The 12703-nt window shown below is 44.9% G+C and overlaps 1 protein-coding gene across 1 annotated transcript in view; it reads left to right on the forward strand.

The window, feature by feature from the left end:
• The window catches only part of LOC111981269 (serine/threonine-protein kinase N2-like), a 23390-nt gene extending 14166 nt beyond the window's left edge, over positions 1-9224 (forward strand). Inside the window, exons 3-16 of the mRNA XM_070449199.1 lie at positions 75-334; positions 426-535; positions 759-902; positions 2724-2829; positions 4171-4540; positions 4870-4942; positions 5041-5132; positions 5433-5609; positions 5874-5936; positions 6056-6132; positions 6378-6520; positions 7684-7791; positions 8049-8129; positions 8454-9224. Of these exons, the coding sequence (XP_070305300.1) occupies positions 75-334; positions 426-535; positions 759-902; positions 2724-2829; positions 4171-4540; positions 4870-4942; positions 5041-5132; positions 5433-5609; positions 5874-5936; positions 6056-6132; positions 6378-6520; positions 7684-7791; positions 8049-8129; positions 8454-8657 (2008 nt within the window). The 3' untranslated portion in view covers positions 8658-9224. The remainder of the gene's footprint in view (positions 1-74; positions 335-425; positions 536-758; positions 903-2723; positions 2830-4170; positions 4541-4869; positions 4943-5040; positions 5133-5432; positions 5610-5873; positions 5937-6055; positions 6133-6377; positions 6521-7683; positions 7792-8048; positions 8130-8453) is intronic.
• Positions 9225-12703: the final 3479 nt, after the last annotated feature.

Genomic DNA, 12703 nt, shown 5'->3' on the forward strand with positions numbered 1-12703 from the left:
CATCAGAAACGCATGGATTCAGTTGGATATCTCTCCCATATCCAGTGGCTGAAGTTATAAACCTTTTGAACCAGGTATGATACTCTCACTTCTACTCAAACATCACATATCATCTCTCTCTCTCTTTCTCTCTCTCTCCTAGGTACGCTGCAGGTGCGTCTGCTGGGCTGTGTGGGGGTGTTGGAGGTAGTCCCGGGGCGCAGTAGAGGAAACCCGGTGGTCTTGCCGTGCTACAGCCCAGGGGACGGACGCTCCTTCAAACTCAGTGGTCTCTACAGCCGCAGCACCAGCAGCATGAGCCTCAGGATCCCCAGCAAGACCGACGAACTCTCCTGTAAGTGTGTGTGTGGAGGGGGTTCACATATCTGTCCATTTGTGTTGTGTAGTGAGTTTCTAAACATGTGTTATGGTATTGTGTTGAACAGCGGAGGTGAGTGCGGTGTTGAAACTGGAGAACACAGTGGTGGGACAGACGTGCTGGAAGACAGTGGGAGAGCAGGCCTGGGACCAGACCTTCACTGTAGAACTGGAAAGAGTAAGATACTACATTACACTAACACAATACTGAGAGAGAGAGAGAGAGAGAGGCCATATTAACATAAGTTTCTCATGCCAATAAAGCCCCTTGAATTGAATTGAGAGAGCGAGCGAGCGAGAGAGAGGCACATTGAGAATTGAGAGAGCGTGAAAAGGTGAAAAGAAGTGTATGTACACCTGTGGTTGAAACAGTATGTGTGTTGACCTGTGTTTCGTCTCAGTCCAGGGAGATGGAGATAGCAGTGTACTGGAGGGACTACCGCTCCCTGTGTGCTCTCAAGTACCTGAAGCTGGAGGACTTCCTGGACAACCAGAGACACAAAGTTCAACTGGAGCTGGAGCCTCAGGGCCTGCTGCTGGCTGAGGTACACACACCCCGCCATGTATACACACACGCACATACACACATGCACGATACTCACTATACAGTACCAGTCAAAAGTTTTGATACACTCACTCAAAGTTTTGATACCTACTCATTCAAGGGTTTTTCTTTATTTTGACTATTTTTCTACATTGTAGAATAATAATGAAGACATCAAATCTATGAAATAACGTAAGCAAAAAAAGGATTAAACAAAGAAAAATATATTTTAGATTTTAATAACCACCCTTTGCCTTGATGAAAGCTTTGCACACTCTTGGAATTCTCTCAACCAGCTTCATGAGGTAGTCACCTGGAATGCACATGGAATGCATTTTGTTAAAAGTTCATTTGTGGAATTTGTTTCCTTAATGCGTTTGAGCCAATCAGTTGTGTTGTGTCAAGGTAGGGGTGGTATACAGAAGATAGCCCTATTTGGTAAAAGACCAAGTTCATATTATGGCAAGAACAGCTCAAATAAGCAAAGAGAAATGACAGTTCATCATAACTTTAAGACATGGTCAGTCAATATGGATAATTTCAAGAACTTTGAAAGTTTATTTGCTAAATGACTTAAATGTAAATGTAAGTAAGTGAAAGTGAAAGTTCAAAGACGCACATTTTGTTTTATGAGCATGGCCTTATTTCAATTACAGCATATTGGATGACTGTCATTCATATTCCATTCACCCAGCTCAATGTAACATCGATGGGTTTCGGCTACTACATGATTCTCAAATTTTCCTTATACCCATCATAAGGTTTCTACAACCTAGCCTATGAATGAAAGTTTACAACGTAGGTGCACAGGTCGAGATAAATTTGAGTAATCAAGGTGACAGACAGTAACACATTCAATACCGCCTTGCACACTCTTGCCAGCATCTAGCTGATCTAGGGTGTAATCATTAGTCCAACAGTTGCAAACAAGAGTTTCTAATGGACAAATTAAAATATGTTTATCCCCATTTCGTTCCGTTTGCTTCCATTTTTAAGAATGCTTTTCAACTGAATCGGCGGAATGAATGCACCCCTGATCACCTGCAATCACAGGTCACTTTCATAGCAGCCATATACAAACAGTATGATCACTTTGATCGTTGTAGCTTTAATTCCTTCTTGCATCCACGTGCTCTCCTCCTCTCACCCTTTCCCTTCGCTTGTGGACTTCAGTGCACCACAAACACATCAGCTGTCTGTGACCAGGCGAAAAAATATTTTTAAGCCAAACCTTCATATCATAACCGCTACACACAGCCTACATCATTGTCACCATTATTAGCTAACGTCATAGTCAACATAGCTACTAAAACTAACGCGTTAGTAAACCCACTACAATCATGCAGTACAGTGTAGTCAGCAAGCAGTTTAGCAGTTACACCGGCGGGCACCGGTGGCAGTAAATGAATAAAACCAAAAGCTTACCTTGACTTGGAAGAGTTCCAATGTTGGATCGCCATAGCCAGCTAGCAAACATGGCATCCCTCTCTGTTTGAGCCGGGTGTTTAAGTAGACTAAACTAGCTAGCTGCGCTCGCTAGCTAAGTAAGTGAAAGTGAAAAAAATATTAAATATCTCTTTCTTGCTTCTTCATTTTTTAAGAGACGTATTTGTTAAATGTTTTCCCGTCTTTGAGTCAACTACTCATTACATTAGTTTTAAGMACTGCAGTGCTAGCTAGCTGTAGTTTATGCTTTACTAGATTAATTATCTTGCAGTTCATGCAAGATGTTTCACTATTTTTATTTTTATGAAATTCACTGAGGAGGATGGTYCTCCCCTTTCTCCTCTGAGGAGTCTCCACTGATATGTGTGTATTTCAGGTAATGTTCTTCAACCCAGTCATAGAGAGAGGCCGAAGACTGCAGAGACAAAAGGTTTTCTCCAAACAGCATGGTAAGATAAGTTTTTCTCAGAACAGTGTGTTGTGTTAGTATGTGTAAACTCTTAGATAAAGCCCCGTCTTGTTCTTTATGTTGTTAGCACCTGCCAAGCCTGGCTCCATGTATCCCAGCATCCCTATAGGGCTCACACCTGCATCATCTCACTGACGCTCCACTGCTTCCCCACTGAGTAGCATGGAGTTGCCCCCTAGACACTGATCTACAGTCAGTTTAGTGTTTCACCCCTAATGGGTCACATTAGGATTGGGGGAGGTCCTAGATATTGTGACTACATGCAACCTCCACCGCAGAACCCACTTGTAATTGTATCTGCTCTGTGCTCTGTATTCCATCTAGTGTTGGGAATAGTCGCAGGCTGGTGGATCATCTGATGGGTTGAGTGCTTTTAATGCTTTGGAGTATGACACTTGAGTCGTCAGGTTGAAACTTCTTCAGTTGAATCTGGGCAATCCTAATGATTGAGATAAACCACGTTAAAAAGTTCTGCGTGAACAGGATAGCATCTGCATTTCAGGGGGATTTGTGTTTATCAGATATCTCTATTGACGCGTGTGTGTGTCGCGTTGCCGTGCATGTGGTATGGCAAGGTAAATCGTCCTGCGTGCTTCATCAGATGAATGTTGAACATCGCCACCGTGGGTCCGCTACTGCGGAACGACCATCCCTATTCTGGAAACAACGTTCCAGCTACACCCCACACACACACTCACGCTCACATTCTGGGTACTGTAACACACACACAGGGATACCCTTCTCACACCTCTTTAATGCTTCAGACAGCGAAGCACAACATATACCTGTACATGGGGAGACTGTTGACTGGTGTTTTGTGTGTGTCGTAGGGAGATCTCAGTGGAGAAGCTGACTCTGGAGAGCGACTCTTCCTCCCGAGACCTGAGATCAGGAGGACGTTGTTGACACACCCCCCACTGGTGAGAAGAAGAGGAGGGAGGGAGGGGAGGGTGCGGCAATGGAGTGATAATCATCTGATAGCCATCTCTGTAGTATCACATTCTCTTTGGGCACTTGCCGTCCAGAAAGGCTGTTGACTAGAAACAGTGGTTCAGTCATCTTGGACTTACTAGCCAAGGTATGAATCTGGAGGCGAGACAGAGCAGGCCTGGAAGGAAGCGGAGAGGAGAAGAGGTAACAATTACAGAGGGGAAAGGGAGAAATTCACACCAAATAGACCCAAATTGGATCGAAGGAGCTTTAATTCGATCAAAGCCCAATCTGTGTTAGATTCCAAGTGTGTAAAACATGATTGGCATGAGAGGACAGAGAGAGAGGGACAGAGGGAGTGAGGGAGGGAGAGGGAGAGAGATGCGGAGGAAGGGAGGGCCTTGGTAACAGATGGTATGGTCAGTGGGGCTGGGGGATTACTGGATTAGTTACTCTGGTGTTTTTAGAGAACTAATTAACAGTAACGAGGGAACGAGGAAGAGAGGAGAGGAGAGGGGATTGAGCAGCCAGCCAGCCAGCCAGCCAGCAGGGAACTGGCTACTAATAATGATGTGTGACAAAATTACTGTTGCCTTGTCTGTCTGTTTTTCCTTCTCCCTCTCTCACCTTCTCCCTCGTTCTCTCTATCTATCCCTCTCCCCTCTTTATATGTCTCTCTCTCTGTCTCTCTTTTTCTCTCACTCTCAGGAACAGCCTGTGATCGAGCCCTTGTCCCCTCCGGACCTCACCCAAGGGCGGCCAACCAGAACCCTATCCACGAGTTCCTTGCGCAGGTACAGCACCATGCAGAGTTGGCACAGTGTGTCCTCACACTCACACCTGAGTACATCCTCTCACAATATGGCCCCCACAGTATGATGCTGGAGAAACACACCCACTCACAATATGGCCACATGACCTGACCTCCTCCATAACACGTTACTGTAGCCACGGAGACATGTAACACAGCAACATGCTCTMTATAGAAGTGCTAGGTAGGCACAAAACATCAGATAATACTGCATCCTGTTTCTTCAGCTAGCAGATGACCATTCAACATRGTAAAGTAAAKGCTATTTCAGTGATTGTGATCRTTATTATTTTCTTTGTRTCCTGGTATTAGACAGAGCAAAGGCCCTCTGTGTCTGCAGGACTTCAAGCTGATCGCTGTGCTGGGCAGGGGACACTTTGGCAAAGTATGTGTCCTCACATTTGAAATATCCTCCCTTTGTTTGGAAGTTCTCCATCCAGAGGATTTAGGTCGAGATTCAGATGAACCACTGGTGTTTTCCAGGTGTTGTTGTCGGAGTACAAGAGGACAGGCAGTGTGTACGCTATCAAAGCCCTGAAGAAGGGAGACATTGTGTCGCGGGATGAAGTGGACAGGTATGGATCAACACTAGAATGCAACACAGGCCAAGACAGAACACCGGCCAACTATATCATGCCTCTGTCTGACAATATATGACCTCCATCATGGTGAAATCACTATGACTGGATTGTCTAGTTTTATATACAGTGTGCCACAAAATTGTCAACACAAAACTGATTAGCAACAAACCATGGCAAACATATACACTGTACAAGTTAACTGTGTGTTTACATACTGTACTTGACATTAGACAATTGCCTCTCTTTCCTGTTGTCTATCATTCTCTCCTCTCTCCCTCCTCTCTTCCTCCTCAGTCTGATGTGTGAGAAGCGTATTTTTGAGACGGTGAACAGCTCCCACCATCCCTTCCTGGTCAACCTGTTTGCATGTTTCCAGACCCCAGAACACGTGTGCTTCGTCATGGAGTACACGGCTGGGGGTGACCTCATGATGCACATCCACGCAGACGTCTTTACAGAGCCCCGAGCCGTGTGGGTACCGCTGTGTGTTGGTGTGTTTGCTGTGTTCTACTGAATGTGTAACGGAACATGGGGGAGGAGCAGGCATGCTTTGAGATATGTATATTTGTGTTCATATGGTTGTGTACTGTATGCGTACTCATATCCATCCACGGTCTGTCTGTCCTGTCTGTCTGTCTGTCTGTCTGTGTCTGTCTGTGTCTGTCTGTGTCTGTCTGTCTGTGTCTGTCTGTGTCTGTCTGTCTGTCTGTGTCTGTCTGTCTGTCTGTCCTGCAGGTTCTACGCAGCCTGTGTGGTTTTGGGCCTGCAGTTTCTTCATGACCATAAGATTGTGTACCGGTGAGTACTCTGGGTAGACATGAAACACAGAACACATGAAAGACACCCTCTCATCCTCCTACCCCTTCATCCTCAGAGTACYCATMMATTTTGAATKAATCTKCATCCCTCCTCYTCAGGGACCTTAAACTGGATAACTTGTTGCTGGATACACAGGGCTATGTGAAGATCGCAGACTTCGGGCTCTGCAAAGAGGGTATGTTCTCTATAACTTATTCATCATGTCTCCAGAGCTCTGTAAGGATGCAAGGTCATAGCGGTTGTAGTTTGGAGTACTTTTGAGTCTTTTTATTGAAGCCAATTTTTTGCTTATGTGCTCATGTTTTTCTATATTTCTGACTCAGTTTGTGTCTCTCTCGCTCTCCTTCCTCTCTCTGTTTTTCTCTCACAACAACCTCTCCCTCACTGCTTCTCGTTCCTGATCTCTCTCTACTTCCCCAGGTATGGGCTATGGGGACAGGACCAGTACTTTCTGTGGTACTCCTGAGTTCCTGGCTCCAGAGGTTCTGACAGACACCTCCTACACCAGGGCAGTGGACTGGTGGGGTCTGGGAGTACTGGTGTATGAGATGCTGGTGGGAGAGGTAAGAGACTTGACTCTAAAAACCTCTTCAGAGATTTATATAAATATGACTCCATACATATCTAGCCTTATTATTTAGACTTGCTCTGGAACTTTTGACGAGTACTAAAGTCTTTTTTAAACCTTCCGCTTTGGGCTGGATGTGTCAATGTGTAGTTCATACATGCATAATTAATTAGGAGAATTACTGTCTTACCTCAATTAGCCACGAAATCCCTAGTTCTTGACATTGTGCTGCACAATTTTCCCCTCACGTGATCCAGCCCCCTAGCTATTCGAGTTCAACCAATGAGCTTCAGCTCCTCGCCATATGAGTGACAGCTAGCAAGATGCACCCACAGCAAAGTGAGAGAGAGGCAATTTCAGAGGACCCCTTTCAGAACTACTGKCTAAAAAGTATACAAAGTACCGGAGAATCCCTTTAATGAGTTAGGCCCTCACCTTTAAAGTAATATATCATTTAAGCCAGTAATATGTACTTTAAGCCTTTATGGTAATACAGCACTTTAGTCTGTATTACATATAGTGATGTGTGTTTGAACCATATGTTACATAAACTAATATAGTGTAACGACTCACTAGGCATGGCTGGTTGGATGGATGGCAATGATGAGTAATAATGACAGAAGTCCAACACACAGAGGCACAACTTAAGCTAAGCCGGCATATTTATTCAAGATAAAAGGGTCACAAAGATAGTTCTCAAACTGTAACTGAAAACAAAACACTCTCCCACAGAGGGCTTAACTGAACTTAAAGTTAAACTGAACTTAAAACTAGCTGGGTTGCTACCCAGCTTACCAGCTTCACAATGTCCACGGGCTTCAAACAAATGTCTATAGAGCTCTGCCTTCGCCATCCAGCCAGGAGCTTTTCCCAAATGTCTGTAACACTCAGCCTGCCGCATTCAGCCAGTAGCTCCTCCTCTCATGCTGAAGTGAACTTGCACCTTATATGCCCCAGGTGTATTGCAGCCTAACGAGGCTGAGTGGCTTCAGATGTGGGGCTTGGCACTGCAGCCTAGCTTGCTGCAGCCTGAACATGCTGGTTGTGGGGTGTGGCTTACACTCCAAACAGTGGCATTCCCCGGCCACATCACCGGGGCGCCATAATAGGTTAAATGAGTGGCTGCGAGCGTGACAGTGTGGTCTATGTGTGTGTCAGTCTCCATTCCCAGGTGATGATGAAGAGGAGGTGTTTGACAGCATAGTGAATGACGAGGTGCGCTACTCTCGCTCCCTCTCCACAGAGGCCATCGGCATCATGAGACGGGTAAGCTCCTCCCCCAACATTCACATCCCACCAATCACCAGTGGAGCAAGAGAGAATCTCATTGATTGACATGGTCAGTTTGGTCACTGTAAAGATGGAGCCATTTTGCTTCTAGTTTTCAGTCAGTGGGTTTTCTGTGAAAGTGTTTCTGATGTTTTTTCAGCTGTTTGCCATCTGTGTGTGTTGCTAGCTAGTGTTTGGTCTGTGCTGTGAGTTGTTATGTCTGGGTTGAGGTGTTTGTTGTTTTCTGTTGCCAGTTGTTGAGGAGGAACCCGGAGCGGCGTCTAGGCTCTGGTGAGAAAGATGCTGATGACGTCAAGAAACAGCCTTTCTTTAGGGTGACCCTCTCGCTCTCTCTCTCAAGTTCCCTCTCTCTCGCTCTCTCTCTCAAGTCCCCTCTCTCTCGCTCTCTTTCTCAAGTCCCCTCTCTCTCGCTCTCTTTCTCTCTCCCTCAAACACAGACACACATGTCATTAGTTAAAATTCCTTATAAACCACTGATTAAACTATTTTTATGTAATCAGTGAGCGTGTTAAATAGTTCCAGCATCTGCTCCAACTCTATGTGGTACTGTCACGTCACGGGTTACTGTTTTCAGTTGCATAGATGATTCAATTCACCTGGATTCTATGAACCAATCCGGTCTCTGTTTCCCCTCTCAGGGTGTGGACTGGGAAGCGCTGCTGCAGAGGCGGCTCCCGCCCCCGTTCGTCCCCAACATCAGGGGGAGGGAGGACGTCAGCAACTTTGACGAGGAGTTCACCGCCGAGACCCCCGCCCTCACGCCGCCCCGCGAACGCCGCACCCTCTCCCGCAAGGACCAGGACTGCTTCAAAGACTTTGACTACGTCTCTGACCTCTGCTAAGGGTCAAGGTCAGACTCTCCCTTTAGACTGTGAGAGGAGCTGACGAGGGACTCTGCACTGCGAGRGGGATGTTACCAGGAGAGGCTTTCTGCTGTCCTGTCTGAACTGTGAAGAGGCAGAATAAAGTTACGGGAGGATGTGAATGCGTGCTGCGGAGATACATTGTCAGTCTACTGACCTCTAATGGATTTCTGGAGGGCCTTTTATAGGATGATACATGAAGATAATCCGGGATGATGTAACGCTCTGTGGATGAGTGCTGGGGCACAGTGTCTGTGCAGCATAGCAACACTGGAACTGAGTGAAGTTTATTTCCCTATAGAAATGAATGGAGCCCAAGATGAAAAGGATATTCTCTGTAGAAGACAATACAGTTGGTGCAGGGATCATCAGATATGATTACACCTTAAAATTGACCTCTCTCTATTGCCTCTTTGCCTGCTATCTCTCCTCTCCCTTTATCGTTTGAGGCTGATTACTGTTTCTGTGTGTATGACGAATGTCAAGGGATGCTAGTGAGGATGATGAGGGTGGAAGGTCGAGGTGTTTTTCTGTGTTTGTGCTGGGTCCTCGCCATGTCATGTTACCCATCGTCTTCAGATGGGATACTCCTCTACTCTCCCCGCTCGGTACGTCAGTGAGTTTTATCCTCAATCATTTAGAATTATTTTTCGAATTGTTTTGTGTGATTTTAGTTTCATTCTGGTGTTTGATTTGTCAATCATGCCGATGTTATGTCTGGAATTGTGACTTAGTAAAAATGTGAACCCAATGGACTGACTCACAGCTTTGCGACTCTTCAGCCCAATTACCATTCAGCCAGCTACATTAGCAGGAATTCTTTGAATTTATTTTTAAATTTTTGTGATATATAACCTACAACATGAGTACAGTAGTGTATATTGTTTATGGATTGTCTCACACAATCCAAACTAATATAACTAAATTTGTTTGTCATCCAGGGTTGTCTGAACTCCTTTTAAAGCAATGTTACGTTCATTATGGTGAGTAATAGGAGAGCAGAGTGTGCTGCACTTCACCAGACACCGTTAGCAGTAGCGGGTACACCATGAAGACACTCAGTCCTAATGGGCCAAACACGTCTACAGCAGGGCCTATACTTTTCCGTGTGTGTGTGTGTGTGTGTTCTCTCCAGGTCAGAAACACACTGTAATTTGGAGTCTCTCTGCTGTAGATTCACATAAACAATGAATGACTAGGCCTAAAGTCAACGTAATGCAATATAATAAAATGGATGAGAATGAAACAGTCAGCAGAGCAGGGCCTCCATAGTGGTGCAGCGGTCTAAGGCCCTGCATCGCAATGCAAGAGGGGTCATTACAGACCCGGTTCGTTCCCAGGCTGTGTCACAACCGGCCGTGATCGGTCCCTTTGGGCGGCGCACAACGTCTGCCGGGTTGGGGGAGGGATTGGCTTTACTTGGCTCATCGCGCTTTAGCGACTCCTTGTGGCGGGCCGGACGCTTGCAGGTTGACCGTGGTCGTCAGTTGAACGGGTTTCCTCCTACACATTGGTGCGAGCGGGTGTTAAGAAGCACAGTTTGGCGGTTCATGTTTCGGAGGACGCATGACTCGACCTTTGCCTCCCGAGACAGTTGGGGGAGTTGCAGCAATGAGACAAGATCGAAATTGGGGAGAGAAATGGGGTAAAATACAACAAATTAAAAAATAAGTAATCAAAGTCCAGCGTGTTATGTCATCACAGAGCAATAGTTACAGCAGTGATCTCAGGGGGCTGGAACTATGTCTGAAACAGAGAGTACCAGCAAGAAAGTAGACAAAGACTGTGACACAGTGGGCCACCACTGCAGGTAGGTAGGTGTAGAGATGGTGACATATGGCATGGACAAAGAAAGAGGAGCGACACTCTAGCAGACTGAGAACAGAGCTGAGTCTGATACTGTACAGCAGGAGAGGATGTGGTCCCATTGTTATTATTCAATGTGCTAATGACAATACTGTGCCCTGGAGAAGAGGAACAGGAGAATGAAAGACAGAGGGAATAATGTGTCAGATTATCATTTTGATGCAGAAAATGGAAAAAGAGACAGGGAACATCATTGTAGATTTTTTTTTAAAGGGAGAAAAGATGTGGAGGGGGTGGGGTTAGATGAGGAGAGATGAACGTGTTGATGATGTGTGTGGAGAGGGGGCACACCAGCTGTTGGAGTGAGGGGGTCAGGGTGTTCCTGGAACACACTTATCTCCTCCCTCGTTCTGTCCTTCTTTCCCTCACTCCTTCCTTGCCTCCCATCTTCACTGGAGCCTAGTTTAAAAGGAGACTGCGGTTTCATTTTTTCCTGCACTTTTCTGGTCAAAGCCAATATAAGAAACCATTACCAGGAAGAGACAGGAGTCTCCCATTCTCTCTGTCTGTCTGTCTGTCTGTCTGTCTGTCTGTCTGTCTGTCTGTCTGTCTGTCTGTCTGTCTGTCTGTCTGTCTGTCACACTGTAGCAGTCTAGGACACCATGGGCAGTGAAGACCAACAATAACTGCCTTATTGTCATTGTTAGAACCAATGTGGAAAGATATGTGAATGTCACCAATCCAACAAATGTGCTAAACACAATGACAAACAGGTGTAGATAAAGAGCATCAGGTTGCTACACACCAACTTGGCCTGCTGAAGGCTCTACGGCTCAAATGCCCCTTCTGCATGTTCTTCAGTCTGTTTATCAAGTCTGCCAGTCCAMTGTACTCTGATCTCTTTACWTAAGAAACCARGACAGATAAGTGGTTGTTGGAGCAATAGTGGGCCTTTMACTAGCAACGRTGCGTAGAGAGACKAATGCATGCMATTATAGATATCTTCCCTGGCTTGGTCTGCCTCAGAGTCCCACTCACATTAACCATCCTCATACACTTTGTCTGCATTTCCATTTGGCTCTTTCCTGGTTGTCTCAACATCTTTGCACTGTGTTCATTAATGGTAAAGCAAACATTTTTAAATGTGACTGGCAGTACCTCTTGACCGAAACATCAGTCGTCACTCAAAACATTTAGAGCCATTTAATTAACAAATATTATCTTTTAGGGGAGAATTCTAATTTGGGATTGGACAATCTGGCCGGTATCCAAGGAGGTAATGGTGTTCGATTATATCTGGACTCTGTCAAGACTTGTTAACTCTGTCCACTTTTCAGAAACCACCCACTCACAAAATTACATTTTTAAGTAGAGTTTTGGGCCAATAGCGTCAATCCAAAAGTGCAGAAGTCCACAGAGCGTCAGTCCACAATGTAGAAGTAGACCTAAACACTTACACAGTAAATCAAGGAGAGGTGAACTGTAGAATTAAATTGACTCTACTGAAGTTATCTTAACCCTCAACAGAGTGATACGTTCCCTGGAGTTAGTGCTGATAACTGGAGTTAATTGGGACTGTATATTTTGACCAGAGACAGGGAGTTAAAACTACGGAGTATCTACAGATGTCATATTTCTCAGCATGCTCTGTTGCAGGTCGATTTTTACAAATGGTTTGTTTCAATATGTGTTTTCGCTTGTACATTGATTGTTTTTGATCTAATGCTACTCAATGATATGTAACATGCATTTTCTTAAGCTAATCTGTAAGTGTTTGGGTTTATGGCAACCATTACTGAGAAGGCTGTTTCAGATTACATGATGTAGTTAGTCTCTAGCAACATCACTCTCTGCGCTGCTCTGACATAGATTCTGAATGTAAGTTGTAGGTGATGTAAAATTGCTGGACATCCTCCCTCTTTGCAAGCCACCATAATATGACACATTAGGAAATATGCAAATGAGACTTTACACCCTTATACCTCAAATGGAACCATATAAACCCCAAAATAGTGTTTTTTGACTACATAGGAGTTGAATTAACTCTTGCGATTGTATGGAGAGTAAACGTTACTCTAAATAATTAACTCTAGAATACTGAAAAACAATGCAGAGATTAAAAATAAGTATTTTGAATTAGTACTGTACAGAGTGAAACCCAATGAAGCAGAGTTAAATATCAACACTAAATTGAGCGTACTCAACTCTGAAAAGATAAC

Source organism: Salvelinus sp. IW2-2015, linkage group LG20 (genome assembly GCF_002910315.2).
Source record: "Salvelinus sp. IW2-2015 linkage group LG20, ASM291031v2, whole genome shotgun sequence".
Taxonomy (NCBI): domain Eukaryota; kingdom Metazoa; phylum Chordata; class Actinopteri; order Salmoniformes; family Salmonidae; genus Salvelinus; species Salvelinus sp. IW2-2015.